This window comes from Saimiri boliviensis, chromosome 14 (assembly GCF_048565385.1).
Source record: "Saimiri boliviensis isolate mSaiBol1 chromosome 14, mSaiBol1.pri, whole genome shotgun sequence".
Lineage (NCBI taxonomy): Eukaryota > Metazoa > Chordata > Mammalia > Primates > Cebidae > Saimiri > Saimiri boliviensis.
This window is the reverse complement of record NC_133462.1, coordinates 51,355,409-51,375,244: the sequence shown is the minus strand read 5'-3', so window position 1 is coordinate 51,375,244 and position 19,836 is coordinate 51,355,409. Positions and strand designations below refer to the sequence as shown.

Below are 19,836 nucleotides of genomic sequence, written 5' to 3'. Positions count from 1 at the left end.
GGGAGGGCTTCACAGAGGTGGGCTTCAGCAGGGTCAGTGGTGTGCCTTGAGGCATCCCTGAGACCTGGCCACGGTACTGTGAAGGGGACAGTCTTGCTGGAGCAGACCCAGGGTAGGGGCTGGGGAATGTTCAAGGGGCATGGTGGAGCTGGGTGATTAGGTTAACACGTATGAAATTTCTGGTTTTGTGGCTCAAAAAAAGGTTGAATTTAGACATTTCCTATGATTCAACCTCATCCCTTCCCTTGGATATCAGGCTTAACAGTATACACATAAGCCTGAAGTAGATAGAAGCCACTGATGGTTTCTGAGCTGGAGAACAACACAGTGAACAGGGTTTTAGGGAGACTTACCAAGTAAAAGGGTATAAAACGTTGGATGAGGGAGCTTGGGAAGAAATCCAATTATGGGAGTCTCTTGCTGCCATTAAAGTAATCAAGATCAGGAAATTGGTGGCTATAAGAATGAGAAGAAAGGATAGATTTGAAAATGTTTGTGTAAGAGCCAGCTGGACTTGGGGATGGATAGAGGGATGGATGGATGGATGGATGGATGGATGGACGGATGGATGGATGGATGGATGGAGGATGGATGGATGGTGGATGGATGGATGGATGATGGACGGTGGATGGATGGATGGTGGATGGATGGATGGAGGATGGATGGATGGTGGATGGATGGATGGATGATGGATGGTGGATATGGATGGTGGATGGATGGATGGTGGATGGATGGATGGAGGATGGATGGATGGAGGATGGATGGATGGATGATGGATGGTGGATATGGATGGTGGATGGATGGATGGTGGATAGGCTCATGGCCATTGTCTTCCATTTCCCTAATACAGGCAAAAACAAGAGAGGTGGCAAGGTGGGTGGGAAGCTTCACCTCAGGGAATAGGGAGGAAATTTTCCCCAGTGCAGAGAAAATATACTTGCTTGGATATTGACTGTGACCAGGGGCTCACTATTCTCATGTGGGGAAAATCCAATGGGTGTAGCCTTCCCTCCTCTGGAGGATAGGAGCCGTTCCCAGGGTGTTCTCCAAGTGGCCCTGGGCTGCCTTGTTTTGGCTTTCCAGAGGGCGGATGAGGCTATGTCAGCTTAGTGTGCCAGGAGGAACTCTGAGCCCCCTCCCCAGGGCTCCCAGCCCAGCCTGTAACCACCCCCACTGCCCATTCTTCACAGGATCTGCAGTGAGGACATCGAATGCAGTGGGCTGACCATCCCTAAGGCTGTGCAGTACCTGAGCTCCCAGGATGAGAAGTTCCAGGCCATTGGGGCCTATTACATACAGCATACCTGCTTCCAGGATGAATCTGCCAAGCAACAGGTAGCTGGCTGCACACTTTCCTCCTTAGTGGGTCTGCACAGGGCCTGGATGTGTCAGCCAGACTCTGCTTTTAGAGATGGGTTGAGGGATCTGCAGTTGGCTCCTTCTTGCCCTGCCCAGCTGCCAGGGGCCTTCGCATTGCCCAAGGTTAGAGCTGGGTGTCGTAACCTTTTGCAGAGCAAAGCCCTCTGTTTAAGTGGACATTAGGCAGCAGACATTTCCTCCGCTGGTCATGGAAGAGACATTTCAATGCCAACCATGGGTTCAACAGAACTCCCCTTTCTCAAATCCCGCCGAAGAATATGACTGCTCCACACCTCTCAACTCCTGCCCTCCCACCTGCTTCCTCTCTCCCACTCCCCTCTGTCTTCAGGCATCTTAGAAAAGAGGGCCTGTTGATGCTCCAAAGCTTTGCTGGCCGGAGGGACACCATAGGGCCCTGCAGTTCAGCCCAAGGATGCCGTGTCATGAATGTGTTTCCCAGAGTCCCGGATAAGTTTGCATCCATTTCTACCGTAGGAGAGAGTTTCCCTTTTGTCTGTGTTCTGCTTGATGGTTTTGAAATATATTTATATCCACTTTCTTATTGGGTCCTCACCACCATTCTCCAGAGGAGGAAAGCAGGGCTCAGAAAACAGGAGGCACCGTCGCTGAGTGTCTCCCAACTAGGATATGGGAGCTAGGATCTGAATCCCGGTCTTTCTGTTCACGATCTGGGTCAGTTATCATGACCTCACATTGCTTATTTATTTTGGTTGACTTGAATCTTTCTGAACTGATAGATCTTTTTTGGTCTGAAAAAAAAAAATCAGCTCTGAGTATAGAATGGTCAGCTCCACCTCAGCACCCTTGACCAGGTGGCGCGGCGACTCTCTCCCGGCAGGTCTATCAGCTGGGAGGCATCTGCAAGCTGGTGGACCTCCTCCGCAGCCCCAACCAGAACGTCCAGCAGGCCGCGGCGGGGGCCCTGCGCAACCTGGTGTTCAGGAGCACCACCAACAAGCTGGAGACACGGAGGCAGAATGGGATCCGCGAGGCTGTCAGCCTCCTGAGGAGAACCGGGAACACGGAGATCCAGAAGCAGCTGACCGGTAGGACACCATGGTGGGGGCTGTGCAAGGCCACTGGCTGTGGCCCCAGGCTGGGGTGCAAGCCAATCCCTCCAGGCTGGGACAAGACACAGCGGGCAGATTTGGCCTGGGGCTAATATCCTGAGAGTTTAGCGACACTGGCCTTGACCCGATTGGGGTGTCCAGAGGGTGAGCCTGGGTGGTGTGCACACACACAAGGGGTCACCATCTTTTAGAGGTTGGAGAGCAAGAGTGGGAAGGCTGGAGTCCAGGCAAGATCATATTCCGCAAGCCCTGGGGGTCGCAGGTGATGGAGAGAAAGGCTGAGGGGGAAGGGGTTAATGGGTCTTAAGCACATACCCTGTGTTCAAGAAATATGATAAGCACTCAAGGTTGGGGGCACAAGGGGAAGAAGTCACAGACTGGGAAGGTCAGACTGTGTACAGAGTAACGATGGATAAATATTTCTGGAATGACTTTCAGATGGAAAAGAGAGCATTAGAAGAGCCCGAGTGCTAAAATGTATACTAAAAACCACTGATCAATCAAACGTTTTTAAATCACTTTCCACATGCATAATTTTGGCCTTGACAGAGAACTCTGAGATGTTCCCTGACCTCAAAGAACCTGCAGTCTGGTTGGGACAGTGAGAAATGGCCGCAAGGGACAGTCAGACAATAGGTTCTGTAAACCAGGCCTACCTGGAAGGTGACGTTTCAGTGGGGTCCATTTGCTAGAGTCCAGGCTGGTGCTGTTACCTTGATCCCTAGGGCTTCCCGAGCCTGGCACAAATTGGGCTGATGGTCTCTGATCCCCAGGGCTGCTCTGGAACCTGTCTTCCACTGATGAGCTGAAGGAGGAGCTCATTGCCGACGCCCTGCCTGTTCTGGCCGACCGCGTCATCATTCCCTTCTCTGGCTGGTGTGATGGCAACAGCAACATGTCCCGGGAAGTGGTGGACCCTGAGGTCTTCTTCAACGCCACGGGCTGCTTGAGGTGAGAGAGGAGGACACATGGGGCCTTCTTGTCCCAGTCTTGGGCCCTTCCCCAGATGCCCCCATTTCAGCCAACGTTCTGCCAGCGCATAGAACAAACATAATAGACAAGCCGGCACTGGCTCTTCTGGGCAGGCTCCAGGACACAGGGGCTCAGGCCCTCCTAACGTCCCTGGATCTGGATAAGGCTCAGGACCCTACCACCCACTTTGAGAGAATGCAGCGGACACTAGTCAGGAATCCGTGAGTGGAAATGCCTGGGTCTGAATATCCAAACTGGTTCAATCATTTCCCTCCTCCTCCCCCTGAAAAAATGCATTTCTTGTGCTATCTTGAAGAGTGTTCTTTTATTCAAAAGTCTACCGATTGCTTGCTAATGAGTCACTTCCCGGCTGTGGTGTTAAAACCGTTTGCCGTGTGCATTGGCATGAAGATGGCACTGCTTTGGCCAAAGTTTTCTAAGTTCCGTACCAGGGCGTGGCAGCTGGTTGGAGGGCTTGTTCTAGAAGCGGAGGTTTACAAGCTGGTGGGAGGGGTGGTTTGGAGCCCTGGAGCAGGACCTCTTTTAGGGTCCCAACTTGGTCTAATGGGGTTTGTCTTCCCCAACTCCTGAGAACCACCCCCCTCACCGCCCTAGAATGGTAGGTGCAGCTGGCATGTGCCTCTGTGTCTCAACTTGTGCTTCTCCCTGCCAGCCTCAGCAGCAGGCCCCAGGAAGCAGAGAGGTTGGGGAGATGAAAACCCAGGGTAATTAAGAGTTTTATGGGGCTGAAGTACTACTGTAGTCACACCTCGCCTGCACCAGGCTGATGAGCCCAGATTGCTTGGAACGAGCCTACTGCTAGGGGCAGAACACAGCTTGCATGGAGAGGGAGCTTCTGGTGCCCAGCCCGGCCACCCGCAGCTCCACTTCTGATCCAGCATCAACAGGGCTTCTCCCTGCCCCACAAAAAAGAGACTGGGCATGCAGGAGCTTCCAGCTCTTGTTCCACAAAGGGCCACTAGTAGCAGGTGTGAGCCTTGGGCTGCAGCTGCCGAGGGGCCATTGCCAGTTATAAAGTTACTGGGCAGAGCAAAGGGGGAGAAGAACTGAGTGCAAATGAGACCTCATTTCAGCTTCAGCCAGGGCCAGGCAGAATTGGCTAAATGGTTTCTCTTTCCTTCCTTTTTCTTCATCTTTTCTTCTCTTCATTCCTTTTCTCTCTTTCCTCTTCATCCTTCCACCTACCACAACCTCCAACCTCCACCTCGTCATCTCCTCTCTGCTCTCCCCTCCCCTGCCTGTCCCCCACCACACTCTCTTGTCCCCACCTTCCCTGTTCATTCTTCTCCCTTTCTCTCCCCTCTCCCACCCTCTGTCCTCTCCCCCAGGAACCTGAGCTCAGCCGATGCAGGCCGCCAGGCCATGCGTAACTACTCAGGGCTCATTGATTCCCTCATGGCCTATGTCCAGAACTGTGTGGCGGCCAGCCGCTGTGACGACAAGGTGAGTGCCTCCCCTGGTGGTACCCCGACCCCCAGGCCCAGCCCACTATGTTTTCTGGGTGCCTCCGAGGCCTGGCCCAGTGACAAGACAGGAGCAAAGAGTCAGGGGTGGTAGAGGGGGCATCTGGATACAGGGCCTAGTGGTGGCTCCAGGGGTGGGCTCTGGGGACAGCGTGCCCGTGCAAATCCAATCTCCCGCACTTAGAAGCGGAGTGGATGCAGCTGCTTCCTAATCTCTGTTCCCCAGTTCACGCTTCACTCTCATGGAAATGGTCATGATCATATCAACCTCAAGGGTTGTGTGAAGGACTTGATTAGTTAAAAAACAAAACACGAAGAGGGCCTGGCACAGAGGGAGCTCCCAGCCAGTGTCTGCTGGCTGTGCTGGCATTGGCGCTGCCAAGCCCTGCCCCGCAGCCTGAACCCTGCCCCGCAGCCCCAAGGAATCCACATTGGTGCTCCCGGGCTTAGTGTCCTCTGAGACGAGGCTCCTTCTGCCACTGCTGTCTTCCCTCTGCCGCCCAGAAAAGCCATTGGCAGAGTCACCTTCCTGCCCTCTCTAGACTTCTGGACCCACAGCACAAACAGAAAGAAAAACAAGTGCGGAAGGGCAGATAAACAGAAGGCTGCTATGTCCCCACCACGGCAGACAGTGGCTCAGGAGACAGGTCCAGCAGGCCCCAGATCACCAGGGCACTGGCTGGGCATCACGGCACCTCGGTTCTCAGCACAGTTTCCCTCAGGAGGGATTTTTATCTCCTGCTCCCCGCACTGGAAGCAGTAGCTCTGGGTCACTGTGAGTCAGCTCACAGTGACTCACCCAAGCATCTGAGAGCCGTGTCACTGGGCTGCTCAGCCTGGTTCCAACGGGCAAGATGCTTTTCTGCTGTGGACGCAACATCCCCAGTACCTGTAAGCCCCAGAAGTCAGATTCCCTTAGACCCCAGCAAGGCCCAGACATTAGGGAGGGTAAATATGCTGCTCCCAAACCCTAGTCTTGGAGGTTTGCCAAAGGAAATTGACAACATTCTGGGCCCGGCTGCCATGATGAAGCCCTGGGTGTTGTTTGCGTGGAGTTAGCACCGCTGACATTGACAGCCGAGGACTGGTCATGGGAAGAGGGAATGATGGGGGCACTGGATGGCTTTGGCATCTAGAGGCATGGGGTTTCTTCTGGAGGAGTTTGTTCTGGGAGGAAAGATGCATTCTTCAGTATCCCAGTCTGCCCATGGGCGTGTTGTCATAGCAGTCCTACCACATGCTAGGTCCCATGAAAATTACTTTCTCTGTATCCTATTTCCAACAGCCTAGTGAAGTGGATGACTGTAGTCCCATTTGACAGCTGAGAAAGCTGAGGTCCAGAGAAGTGAGGCCGGTCAAGTTAACACAGCCAGGAAATGGCAGACTCAAACTCAGGTCCCAGAGGTGGCCCTGGGAGACTTTCCGGGCTGAGAGTGTTGGGTGCCTGGGCTCGTCTCTCCCGATGCAGCCCAGGGGCCTCTGCTCTCTTATTAGTTAGGGTAGGTGGCAGGCCAGGAGCCTATCAGACTGGGTGGAGGGTCAGGCCCCTGCCTCTGCTTGGTCCCCAGTCCGTGGAAAACTGCATGTGTGTCCTGCACAACCTCTCCTACCGCCTGGACGCCGAGGTGCCCACCCGCTACCGCCAACTGGAGTACAACGCCCGCAACACCTACACCGAGAAATCCTCCACTGGCTGCTTCAGCAACAAGAGTGACAAGATGATGGTGAGTCCAGCATCGGCAGGGCCGGGGCCTGCCCATCGAGCACCCACCAGGTGCCGCCGCTTCATCTGCCCTTTCCACTGGGCCCTCCTGGGGCCTGACGCCAGTCCTAAGGGCCAGGCCCAGGCCGAAGCCTTGGCTGGGGCTCCTGTTGCACTCCGGGCACTGGGTAGAGGCCATTCGTCTTGCACAGCGGGGAATCTGTTCTTGGAACTATAGGGGCTAGACCACCTTAGAGGTCAGAAACTCCAGCCCTCTGTTTGCAGGCCTTGGTCTTTCTTACTGCATAATGGGTCAAGTCTCCCCCATCTTCTCCCTTACCCTTGAGGATCTGAGGGAAGCCGGAACTCTCAACCTTTCTGGCCTTGGTTCCCACCATCTCCTGAGCCCTCCCAGGTTTCCCCGGAAGCAGAAGCCTGCCGGGGAGGGGCGGTCAGGCCTCCTTCACTGGACTCTGCTGTGGAATCCAGGACCACCCCCGTTGGTCCGGGGTGGGTTAAACCTACTTTCTGAGTCTGGATGGAGAGGAAGCTTCATAATGGGAGAACCCAAAGCAGCCCCATGTATCTGAAGGTTTGGGCCGAGGCTGCCCTGGAGCACAGTTCCCAGGATGCCAGGATGCCCTCTTCTCCCATGCCCTGGGAATTCTGGAGGACCGTGGCCCATTCCTGCAGCCCATGGAGCTGCTGCAGGGCGCAGAGGACAGGGGTGCTGTGGGGCGGTCCTAGGCTCCCTGCCTCCACAGGCAGGTCCTCAGCTCGCCCTATCTGGAACCACAACCTTGAGGCTGGGGAGATGGGGACAGAGTGCCTGCGTCATGTCGTCTCATGAGACTCCTCACTGACCCCACTGACCTGCCCTCCCTCCTCAGAACAACAACTTCGACTGCCCCCTGCCCGAGGAGGAGACCAACCCCAAGGGCAGTGGCTGGTTGTACCATTCAGATGCCATCCGCACCTACCTGAACCTCATGGGCAAGAGCAAGAAAGATGCCACCCTGGAGGCCTGTGCGGGTGCCCTGCAGAACCTGACGGCCAGCAAGGGGCTGGTAAGTGGGGCTGCACCTTCCCTCCCGCAGCACCCCATCCTCCAGCCACTGCTCCCTGCTTTTGCCCCCACGCTGACCCCTGGCTTCGGAGCTTCCTATGAGCAGAGTGCCTGGCATATGCTGAGCTCTGGGCTGGGCACTGGGGAAATGCCCCTGCCCTTTGGGAGCTGCTGGGGGCCACAGATTGGGTGGGTCCACTGAGGTTGGATTCTGTCCATGCCCACAGCCCTCTTGGCCACATGGTTCTTGGTCCCAGGGGCTCTGCCTGGGGTCAGGGAGAGGGGAGGAGAGGGTGTTTGTGGCAAAAGGAGTGTCCCATTTGTTGAACTGACAAAGGTGGAAAAAGAGGGTTTAGGGTCCAAGCAGGTCCAGAGAAGATGTGACAGAATGCATATAGATGTTGGGTTGGGGGGCACAGTGGTATGGGGTGGAGCCAGAGGAAACCTGTTTGCAATCGGGAGGAGTGGAGATGGGCCAGGTGGGCCCCTGTTCTTCAGCTTTACTTAGGGCAAGGGAACTGAGCAGCAGCAGCTCTAGAGTGAACTGAGGGCAGAAAACTTCCCCAGCTGTGAAGAATGAGGCTGGGCAGCTCCGAGAACACCAAGCCCACCTGGACCTGTTACACCCAGGGCAGCCGTGTTGCTTAGAGGCCTGGACAAGCAGCCTACCTCTAGGGGACCCCAGTTCTGTCTCCATGGGGGCCTAGACCCTCTCTTAGCCCTCTTTTCTCAGGCAAGCCATCGACAAATATGTTGTATTCTAGAGAGGTAGGGAAGTTGGAAGAAGATGGCCAGATCTTTAACTGACACACACTCTTGGCCATATAGTTTCATATGGGCAGGTAGCACTGGGAGATGTAACGGGCACAGCGCTGAGACGGATGAGAGCAGCGTCAGACGCTTGGGTTAGTCTAGAAGCTGACTCTGGGTCACTATGAGTAAGGGAAATGAGACTTCTCTCTCTCCATCCATCTGGGCTGTGGGCTGATCTGGGAGACAGGATCAGGGCAGGAAAGGGGAGGTGTGTGTTAGCCTGGGTTTCTGTAGCCCACGTGTGAGCAGATCTTTGTGTCTGCTAGTGTTTCCAAGGTGAACAAGAAAGGGTTCTGGGATGTCTGCCTTTGGGATTCCTTGCCCCTTTCTGCCTGCCGTGGTGCCTGGGAAGCCACAGGCAAGCTCCTCACCCGCTTCTCCTCTCTTAGATGTCCAGTGGCATGAGCCAGTTGATTGGGCTGAAGGAAAAGGGCCTGCCGCAAATTGCCCGCCTCCTGCAATCTGGCAACTCTGATGTGGTGCGGTCCGGAGCCTCCCTCCTGAGCAACATGTCTCGCCACCCTGTGCTGCACAGAGTGATGGGTAAGACCCTCCATCTCCTCCCCCTCCAGCCAGGACATGGCAGGCTCCCTACAACTCGAAGCCTGTGGGAAGGTCACCCTTTAAGCCACTCCCTGGGATAAGCATTCCAGGAAAAGAAGCTGGCCAAAGGCAGGTGTGGAGACAGGAGGGGGCCTGTCACCTAAGCCCTGGGAGCAGGTCTGCAAAGGCCCTCTCTGGGTCTCTCAGCTCTGAGTTGGAGCTGGCAGGAAGCCCTGAAGGCCACCTGGCTCAGAGCCTGGCAGAAGGCTATCCAAGAGTATGACCCAGAGGGAACCCCTCACTCATCCTGACCCTGTGCCCCAACTCCTTCCTCTCCCAGGGAACCAGGTGTTCTCGGAGGTGACCAGGCTTCTCACCAGCCACACTGGCAACACCAGCAACTCCGAAGACATCTTGTCCTCGGCCTGCTACACCGTGAGGAACCTGATGACCTCGCAGCCACAGCTGGCCAGGCAGTACTTCTCCAGCAGCATGCTCAACAATGTCATCAATCTGTGCCGTAGCAGGTGGGCGGGGTGACCCCACGGGCTAGGCCCCAGTCGGTGCCCCTCCTCACCTGCACAGCAGGAGGCCGTCCCGCAGCTCTCCATGGAGCAGGGGAAGCACTCAGGGCAGGGCGAGCTGGGGACGCGGAAGGCTTGAATGGAGAAGTTCCAGAAGCCGAGAGCACGTGGAGCGAAGGGTCCAGCATCCAGTCCTCCGGGCTGCACAGAGGGAAGAGGCAACACACTTCCCGCTGGGGGACTTGGGGGCAAAGGGTCCTCACAGGGCCAGCAAGAGGCGTGGGGCAGCAGGTGCAACTGCAGAAGGACTTGATCCTGCTCTGCAGAGCTCCCTCTCCCCAGGACAAGGGCTGGGGACTGGAGTGGAAGAACACTACCACTTCACGGCCCCTGAGGAGAGTCCTGGGGAGCTCTAGGTGGGCAGGTGCATGGGGTCGTGCCCACTGCATACGGTGACCAGGCTCACCACACTTCAATGGGGCTCCTCTCTTTTGCACACCTGAGGCCTCCTCTGAGGCTTCCCCTGTGTCCAGGCCCCGGCCATGGGGGTGAGAGGGAAGAGGGTGTTCCTTCTCACGCCTCCTGGAATCTCATCTCACAACTGTGCTTCTCAACTACCCAGCGTCTCGCCCAAGGCTGCAGAAGCTGCCCGACTTCTCCTGTCTGACATGTGGTCCAGCAAGGAACTGCAGGGTGTCCTCAGACAGGTAAGAGCCCAGGACATCTTCCTCTTCTGAGTTCTTCCTGCACATGAGCGGAGTGCCTGGCGTATGCTGGGCTCTGGGCTGGGCACTGGAGAAACAACCCTACCCTCAGGACAGTCTGAGAAACAAAGACATATCTATATGAAAATGAGTGTGATAAACATTCTCATCAGGTCTCTAGACTCTGGGATCTGCGAGGCATGCTGAGAACATGGAGGGCAGAGGAAACCAAGAACACGTGTGAGAGGCCTGGGGTGGGATCCTTTAGGAGCAAACTGAAAAGCAGGGTGGACAAAAAGCACACAAGCCACTTGAGGGCATGGTGTGTGTTCTAGCTAGAAGAGTAGGTTGGAGCTAGATTACAAAACCCTTTTTATTTCAGACTAAAGAGCTTGGACTTGTACCTTCGGCCCCAGGGGCCATTCGAAGTTTTGAATAGAGGGTCTCATGATCAAAGCAGCACTAGAAAGACTAATCCCACACCGTGAGCAAGGCAGGGTGGGCTGAGAAGCCTGCAGGCTGCTGTCCTTGTCTATAATTGAAAGAGAACACTTGAATGATCTGAAGTCCAACCAAACTACACAGACTGACTTCAGCCCTGACAAAAGCCCTCACAGGATCCTGCTGTGAATGTAGTTGCCGTGGTGGGAGGAGCCCCACTTCTGTTCTCTGCTGCCAGTGGACATCTGTTTGTAATCTGCGTGTCTTGCAGATTACAGACAAAATAGACCACAAAAGCCTTTACAAATGGCCACACCCTCCATCCTCCTCTCAGAGAAAGGAAGGTGGCAGATGGCAACATGGAGGCGGAAGCCCAGCATCACCAAAGGGCGAAGGGCCTGCTAAGCCATGTGTAGAAACGCATGGTCTTCTCCAGGGTAGACCACAGACCAATCAAGATCCACCCTAAGGTTGAATCCTGCATAGGCCTGTGGCAACCCTGGAGTAAGGGGAATTAAGGTAATAAAGAACATTCCTTACATTCTCTTCTTCAGCATAATTCCATAACTATATTTCTATTCCACAGTTGTGGCTAAATACAAGCTAAATACATGTTGTCCTGTGGTGACATTGGCCTCCTCTCTGTCCTCAACCCCTCCCCACCTAACCAGGTACAGAGTCTTCTAGGGTATAAGGTCTCGTTGTATGACATCTTCACATGGCCCCGGGTCTTTCCCATTCCTCGGTGATGAGGATGGACGTAAAGTACAGGAGGCAGAAGAAACAGAGTAGTGGGGCTGATGAGGTTGCAGCTTTTAGCTTGGAGGCTGTGGTTATATTCACAAAGACAGATCAGATCGGGGAGGCTGAGAAGGCTTTGAGGTGGGAGTAAGAGGAGTCCCAATTTGGAGAGGTTGGGTTTGGAAGACCGGGATGGGTGTCCAGGCTAGAGGTAGTGTGAGGCCTGGCAGAGGGGTCAGAGCTACCATATAGAGTGGAGCTTTGTTTAGGCAGGCAGAGCCATGAGAACAGGCGAGATCACAACGGGATGCATGTATATGGAAAAGTCTTGAGGGACAGGACAGAAATATGCAGACCATCCACTGGAGACAAGGAGGAAACCGTACAGGAGGAACTGCACAGGGCGCCAGAAGGGGCTGAAGATCTGGTGAGCAGAGAAAGCTCTAAGGAAGTCAGGGCAGCAGTTCCCAGCACTACTGAGAGGACCAGGGGATGGACACCGGGAAAGGCCCTGGATCAGGTGCTTCAGAAGTCTCTGGAGCCCTCCAGGAGCACTGCTGACCGAGCAAGGGGAGCCTCATGGGGCCTGCTGCAGCGGGCAGGGCAGCGGGTGGGGATGGATGGGGAGGTTCTCAGAGGAGACGCTGCTCACTGCAATTTGGCCTGGAGAAAAAGGAGCAAAAGAGTGTGTAAAAAGAGATCTGTTTAAAGACAGAGGGGACCCAAGCATCTCTGTCATGGGAGGAAAGGGAGTTGGCAGAGAAGGAAGAAGGACAGGGATGGAGGACAGGGAAGCCTGGGGACCGGTTGAGTAGCCTGGGGCAGAAGGAGGCATAGCTCTTCCTCCAGCACAGCAGGGGACAATAGGGAGACCAGGAACCCATGGTGACCAAAGATGGCTGGGGAAACCTGAAGGTAACAGCAAAGAGTGGCCCTTGTTCTCCATGTGACAAGCTAGGCCTCCTTTCTTTTTTTTTTTTTTTTTTTGAGATGGAGTTTCGCTCTTGTTACCCAGGCTGGAGTGCAATGGCGCGATCTCGGCTCACCGCAACCTCCGCCTCCTGGGTTCAGGCAATTCTCCTGCCTCAGCCTCCTAAGTAGCTGGGATTACAGGCACGCGCCACCACGCCCAGCTAGTTTTTTGTATTTTTAGTAGAGGTCGAGAGATCAAGACCATCCTGGTCAACATGGTGAAACCCCGTCTCTGCTAGGCCTCCTTTCTAACAGCACTGCAGTGAGGGTGGGCTTGGCAAATGGCAGCTGCCAGGTAAACAAAGGGAAAAGGGAGGAGGACCAGTGAGAGCCTCCTCCCACTGTGTGATGGTGGTCCAAAGCATTGAGCCTACACCAAAGCACAAACAGAGCCCACCCCTGGCCTAAGACACACACAGAATCCACTGACATCACCCTCCATGGGAATTCCCTTCTTCCTGATGCCTTTGGGAACCAGCATCCCCATTCAGCCTCCAGCCCTCCCTCCAGGTGCATTTGACAACAACCTTGGGCATCATCTAATTGGTGCTTTTGTTCCCAAAGTGACTTCACATCCACCACACATTGAGTTGTCACAAGCACAGGTGAGACAGGCCACATGGCTTGTGTCATTTTGCTGAATGGGAATCAGGGTCCAAGGAGTTTATCTTGATTCAGTGAGTCAGGGCAGGAGCCAAGCTCGACAGGAATGAGCATGCAAATCTGCAGAGGAAAAACGGCATCATGTAATACATGCTTAAAGGCGGCAGGAGCAGGGCTTCAAACCAGCTGCTGTTTCGGATCCCCTATGCCATCTCCCCTCCTGTTCCCACAGGTCCGTGATGGCTGGCTTGGCTCTCAGAGCTCAGGGCTGGCAACAGGACCCTCTTCTCCAGGGCACCTAAGTCTATTGCTGCATTCACATTACGCTGTCCACATTCACTCGGAAGCATGTACTGCACCTGCTGTATGCTAGGAGGAATAACAGGAACAAGACTCACTCTCCATCAAATAGCCACTCAGGGGCTAGTGGGGCTGGAGGGGGAGAGCAGACAAGTAAACATAACCTTCTAGCACAGCAGCTTCTCACCAGTGCTAGCCCCTGCTCCTGTGTTTGAGAAACACTGGGCATGTCCTTTCTGCCCAAGAGGTCTTGTCAGAGTTGTTAAAAAAAAAAAAAAAAGGTTGGGCGTGGGGGCTCACGCCTATAATCCCAGCACTTTGGGAGGCCGAGGTGGGTGGATCACGAGGTCAAGAGATCGAGACCATACTGGTCAACATGGTGAAACCCCGTCTCTACTAAAAATACAAAAATTAGCTGGGCATGATGGCGCACGCCTGTAGTCCCAGCTACGCAGGAGGCTGAGGCAGGAGAATTGCTTGAACCCAGGAGGTGGAGGTTGCAGTGAGCCAAGATCGCGCCATTGCACTCCAGCCTGGGTAACAAAAATGAAACTCCGTCTCAAAAAAAAAACGATAGAGATGGTCAGAGGGAAGAACAACGGACGACTTCTCTGATCTGCTGTTGGTTGCTGCTCTGTTTAAAAACAAATGAGTACCAGCCTACATCTTCATGCTTTGACTCAGGTTTCTACGAATGCAAGTAGGAAATTCAAACATGCCAGTGGAAGTTCAAACACATTTCACCAACTCGTGGAGAGTTATAATTGGTTGCACATTTAACGAGCCCGGTTTTAGCCCTGACACATGTACATAGCGGTAAGAGCAGAGGCTGGGTGAGCCGAGGATGCTCTGGGAGGGTGGTGGACAGTGTCTGACCCAGAGCAAGCCCCACACAGTTTTGTGTCATTTGGTTGCCTTTTTTCCCTTGCAGCAAGGATTCGATAGGAACATGCTGGGAACCTTAGCCGGGGCCAACAGCCTCAGGAACTTCACCTCCCGATTCTAAGAAGAGGCTATCCAAGCAAGTTGGCTTGCAGGTAAGAATCGCCCCACCCTCAGGACAAGGGATGCCTTCAGGACTGTGACAGCCTCAGCCATTCTCAGAGACAGGGGCGAGGCCTGTGCTCCCAGGACACAGAAGCCTCCTTTCGCCTGGCTCTGCCCAACACAAGCAGTTGTGTAGACAGCTTGGCTGGTGTCGTGGATTGTCCCACCCTCAGGACGTTAGGGGTGTCTAATGTCCTAGGAGTGTCAGAGGGGTCAGAGGGTCTGAGCAGGACTGCTAGGTACAGATGTGCAGGATGTACACTGAACAACACAGTTGGTGCCATTCACACGAGCTACAGTGAGTTCTGCAATATGGATAACTGGAGTTCTAGAATATGTCATTCTGGGTTTGGTCATCCACAGCTCACTTTTTTATCCTTTCATAATTCACTTTCCAGTTCTGCACATGCCCAGTATGGACAAGCTTATTTCAAGCTAATGATTCTAGGGCCCAAAAACTCAGAACCAATCCTATGACAAAGGCTTGCAAACCTTAGCGTTCATTGGAGGCATCTGGGTTGCTTGCTAGCATGCACACGCTTGGCCTCAACCCCAGCTATTCTGACTCAATAGCCCTGGAGTGGGATCCAGGAAAGCCTATTTTTAAACAAGCATCTAAAATGTTTCTGTAGCAGGTAAGCCGAGAATCACAAATAGATACTCCAGCCAGACGTCATCACTCCTAGAGAAGGGCCTCAGAGGCAGCCCAGCGTGGCACCATCTGCAAATAGCCTGGGGTAAAGACAGGCTCTCCTGAGCTGAAGGGGGCCTCTGAGCCCCGGCTGTCTGCCAGCACCCCCGACCCCATCCCTGGTGGGGAGAGAGGACTTTAACTTTGGTCTGCGTGAAGGTTAAATAAGACTTCAGGCTGGGCGCGGTGGCTCACCCCTGTAATCCCAGCACTTTGGGAGGCCGAGGCGGGTGGATCACAAGGTCGAGAGATCGAGACCAAGTGGTCAACATGGTGAAACCCCGTCTCTACTAAAAATACAAAAAACTAGCTGGGCATGGTGGTGCGTGCCTGTAATCCCAGCTACTCAGGAGGCTGAGGCAGGAGAATTGCCTGAACCCAGGAGGTGGAGGTTGCGGTGAGCCGAGATCGCGCCATTGCACTCCAGCCTGGGTAACAAGAGCGAAACTCTGTCTCAAAAAAAAAAAAAAAAAAAAAAAAAAAAAGACTTCAGATATCCTCTCCTGGTAAACAGCAGCAGCTTGAAGGCAGAAAAGGAGAAAGTGATTCAATATGGCAAATCCTTAATGAACACTGCTTTCATGCTTAGTGCAGGACAGCATGGGCAGGGGACAGTGGGGCAGCATGCCAGACAAAGCCGACAAGCTTCTGAATCCACAGGGCAATCTATAAACGTGTCTAGGGCAGCCTTGAATCCAGTCTCAGGCCAGGGCACACTTGGGGCAGATGTGAGAAGAGGGTGGCAGTACGGGCTGGGCGTGTGCTGTGGGAACATGTCACTGTAAACGCTAACTGTAGGACTTCTCCTTTTCCAGGAAGATGTGACCCAGCTGAGTAGGCTTCAGTCCTCTCTGGATGGGTTAGTCTGTCCATCCTGTGCAGTATTTGGAAAAGTTCACACGCAATTGAGAAGAAACCTGGAAACTGTGGATAACAGAAATGTTTTTAAATTTTTTTTTTTCCTTGGGAGAAATGGCAGGCGATGGGGGTTAGGGAGGTCAGGAGGGGGCTTTCTTGAGTTAAAGGGGCTTATATGTAATATTTCTTCCTCTGAGAAATGGTATATATATATGTGTATAATGTAAGTGTGTGCATGCGTGTGAGCGTGCATGTGTGTGTGAGAGAGTGTCTTAAAGCATAACTGCAAACTGCAAAAAGCTATTTTATTGCAGCTCCTAAGGTGGTGGAAAGGACTCTCCACTTTCTTACTCATAGGCAAGGACAACGTGCTTTTTGGTGAGCTGCTCATAGTTCCTGAGATGTATGGTCCCAGGGCAAGGGGCATCTCTGCAGTCAGGCCCTTGGAGGAGTCCTGCGGGCTTCCTACCAGCGGTCTCCAGGGGTGCAGGAGGAACTGGGGCTGGGCCAGCCTCCCCGCTTACAAGGCTACTTTCCGAGAAGGGATGTCTGGTGTATCTCATGGGAAAACCTGGCGTGTCTGATGATGCCAGCCCTCAGGCCGTGCCACAAGGACTGAGGTTGGGCAGGTGTGAGGCTCCAGAGGACGGCAGGACACGCTCGCATGCTTTGCCAAATGAGGCTTTCTCAGGGGAGTAGGAGCTGAAAGGTGGTACCTGCCATTTTCTTGGGCTGTGTGCCCATCAGAGCAGGCTCAACCTCCAAAGTGCCTGCATTCAGAGGTCTTGTCATCTACCTGTTGCAGGAGAAAGAAGGTAAAACATGATTTGTTGATTATTATTATTTTTTAGCCAAAGCTATTTTATTGCAGCTCTTCCCCAAGAGCTGTTCTGAGAATGGCTGTTTGGTCTTCATATTCCCAGTGGCGTGGAGAGGGGAACAGGAAGGGTTGGGCAAATACCAGGCTGGAATGCCAGCTTCTAGTGGGATGGAGTTGGAGGGTAGAAATGAACCAGGAAGATGTTTCCACCAAGCCTGCTGTGAGTCAGTTGAGGGAGTGTTTGGGGTCCCAGGAGTCTTGGAGGTGGGGAGTTTAGGTAGACTGGGAAAGGAAAGTGCCATATCAGAGTACCGGCAAGCCCACAGCCCAGCCAGGGGCTGCCCCCCACTTCCCCTGAACCCAGCTGTCCTGGCTCCACTCTGCGGAACCCCCAGGAGATGTGATAAACAGGCCCATTAGGGGCATCAGCCATATTGAGCACCCGGACTCTGTGCACTTCAAATGAGCAGTAGCAGGAGGGCTCCCGAGGGCCTTATGAGGAAACCCACGTGGACGGCCCTTGGTGAAGACTAAGACCGAGCAGAACCCAGGGCTCCCAAGCCTTGCTCCTTCCAACCTTCGCCTCCGGGCTAGCATTGCTGGTGGTAGAGAGGAATTGACTTCCTGGTCTGTGCCCTTCTCTAGACAAATATAAGATGCTCTTCCTCCTCACTCCTTCTCAGCTTCCTCCTAAGTCTCCTCTTCTGCACCACCCCCAAGTCCAAACCCACCTGTTGCCCCCCAGCAATCAGAACGAGAAAACACTGATGTGGACTCAGAATGACAACTGAGGGTGAGAAGCCGGACATGTGAGGACGCTGTCCTCTGAGAGGTGTCCCTGGCCATCAGCCAGCTGTGCTGCAGTGCTGAGGGTCTGTCATACCCTCCCTTGCTTCTGCTCACACCGGGAGGCCCATCCTGGCCCACCTCTCCCTCTTGGGGTCCCACGTGGGAGGCTGGTCTCCCTGGATTGTTCTGGGCATAGGTTTCAGGGTGCCTCCTCTGCTGTCATCAGAACCCAGAGAAATTCATCTCCTAAAAGAGATTTGTGGCACACCAATCTGTGCCAGGCAGTGTCCTAAGCACTTAGACCACATCAGGGAAGAAAACAGACCACATCCCTGTCCTCATGCAGCTCATGTTTTCCTGGAGGAAAGAGGAGACATGAGTTCTTGGCCTTAGAGCTCCTCCAGATAGGGGCTGTTCAGCCAGTCAGGGCGGGAGGGAAATCCATGTGAAACTTACCAGCCCAGGTGGGAGGGAGCCCCTTCCCCTTAGCACTGCCCTGGCCTCCTGCAGCCCCTCGCCTCACGTTCCTCCCACCCCTGCAAGATGAAGAGCCCGGTGGGCTCAGCCCCTGCCCTGGGAACAAGGCAGCTTCCTGGGCCTCAGGGGCTCAGGTGGACAGTTAGGGCAGGCTTGACTTTGGTGATCTTGCCCGTTCCCTCTCAGGCCAGCTCAGGTCATCTGGGCCTCTGACCCAGGCCTGTCACTTTGGAAGGAGCAAAATCGAGAGGGGCTTTTCGTAGAGAAAGAGACCAGGAATTTGCCAGGCTTCATCTTAGCCAACACGTACCTTGGGATTTTAAGTCCACATTGGCATCGCACTACCAGGACCAATGCCCAAAATAAGAAGTTCCAATTTGGGGCCAAATGAGGAAGGACACAGACTCTGCCCCTACCCTGACCCTGGGACCTCCTGTGCTTAAGACAAATCCAGTCACTGGCCACCAGCCACCTCTGCAGTGGGGACCACACCACCAGCCCTGACTCCACACTCCCTCCAGGGACGCAAGAGGCGGTGACCTTGAAACCTGGCTGAGAGGTGGATGGCTGGGAGGACCCAGACTGCAGCCAGGGCTGGGCAGGGAAGGGAAGCCCAGGGCTGCTGTGAGGGACCTGGGAGCCTCCCTGTAGCCCACCCTTCCCTTGCTTCCTGCTTGTAGAAGAATCTTGTGCTGGCCAGGACCAGTTTCCTTGTGTGATACACGAATGTATTTGCTTTTTTGGAAATATAGAAAATCAATAAATTGCTAGTGTTTCTTTGAACTTTTTCGAGGAGTGGATTCTTTGCGGTGCTGTTGAGGGATGAAGGGGCTACTCACTTCCTTCCATGATCTCCTCTTACAGACCCTGTATCAGGCAAGAATTGAGAAGGCCACCCGAGGGCACAGGGGCAACACTATCCCTGGATACCTGCACATCTGAGAGAGCACCGTAGCTCACATATGGTGAGCACATCTGAGCCTCACCATAGCTCCATGATGCTAGGATTGTAAAGTGAGACTTAGGGAGGGAACAAATGCCCCCAGGGTCACATAGCTTATACATGTCCCCAAGCCTGAACCCATCCAGGTGGTGTATCTGTAGGAAAGAGAAATTCAAGGATGAAGGTCAAGGAGTTGATATTTATTTAGTTTTATTTATTTATTTGTTGAGACAGGGTTTTGCTCTGTTGCCCAGGCTGGAGCACAGGGATGTGATCATAGCTCAAAGCGGGTTCAACCTCCCAGGCTCAAGGAATCCTGCCAGCTTAGCCTCCCACTATGGGTCTCACTATGTTGCCCAGGCTGGTCTCTAACTGCTGGACTCAAGTGATCCTTCTGCCTTCGCCCCTCAAAGCACTGGGATTCCAGGCATGAGCCACCGTGCCTGGCTGGAACTGATGTTTATTGAATGCCTGCTCTACCTGGGTTCTGTATTGGGTGCTGGAGAGTCACGGAGACAAAGAATGTGATGGGCCCCAGCCTCAAGAGTCTCGTAAGGCACAAGACAAACAGGGAAACTGAGACACATGTAGTAAATTCCAAGTGATGGTGTGGACATAACCACCATGGGCCATCAGTGCCAGTCATGGCCACCTGGGTAGAGAAGGCCAGGATGCTTGGGGAAGGCTGATGTGAGCTTTTCCCAATTTGGAAGGGTGATGACTGGCAAGGCCTCTCTACTACAGCCCATGGCCCTGACTTCCTGGACCATCTCACAGTTTAGAAATGTCCGGAGAGGCCAGGGAGAAGAAACTTTTCTTTCTGTTGCTCAGACTGTTAAATACATGAGTCCTGGGACATCCAAAAAATGTTCTGAAACCTGAAAAATAAGTACTGG

The 19,836-nt window shown here is 53.9% G+C and overlaps 1 protein-coding gene across 1 annotated transcript in view; it reads left to right on the top strand.

Moving 5' to 3' along the window:
* PKP1 (plakophilin 1) overlaps positions 1-18,780 on the top strand; it is a 48,814-nt gene extending 30,034 nt beyond the window's left edge. The window contains exons 4-14 of the mRNA XM_003938260.4: positions 1,191-1,335; positions 2,219-2,426; positions 3,224-3,401; positions 4,772-4,886; positions 6,475-6,630; positions 7,499-7,675; positions 8,877-9,030; positions 9,371-9,557; positions 10,177-10,261; positions 14,247-14,352; positions 15,869-18,780. Coding sequence (XP_003938309.1) covers positions 1,191-1,335; positions 2,219-2,426; positions 3,224-3,401; positions 4,772-4,886; positions 6,475-6,630; positions 7,499-7,675; positions 8,877-9,030; positions 9,371-9,557; positions 10,177-10,261; positions 14,247-14,321 — 1,480 coding nt within the window. The 3' untranslated portion in view covers positions 14,322-14,352; positions 15,869-18,780. The remainder of the gene's footprint in view (positions 1-1,190; positions 1,336-2,218; positions 2,427-3,223; positions 3,402-4,771; positions 4,887-6,474; positions 6,631-7,498; positions 7,676-8,876; positions 9,031-9,370; positions 9,558-10,176; positions 10,262-14,246; positions 14,353-15,868) is intronic.
* The last annotated feature ends 1,056 nt before the right edge of the window (positions 18,781-19,836 follow it).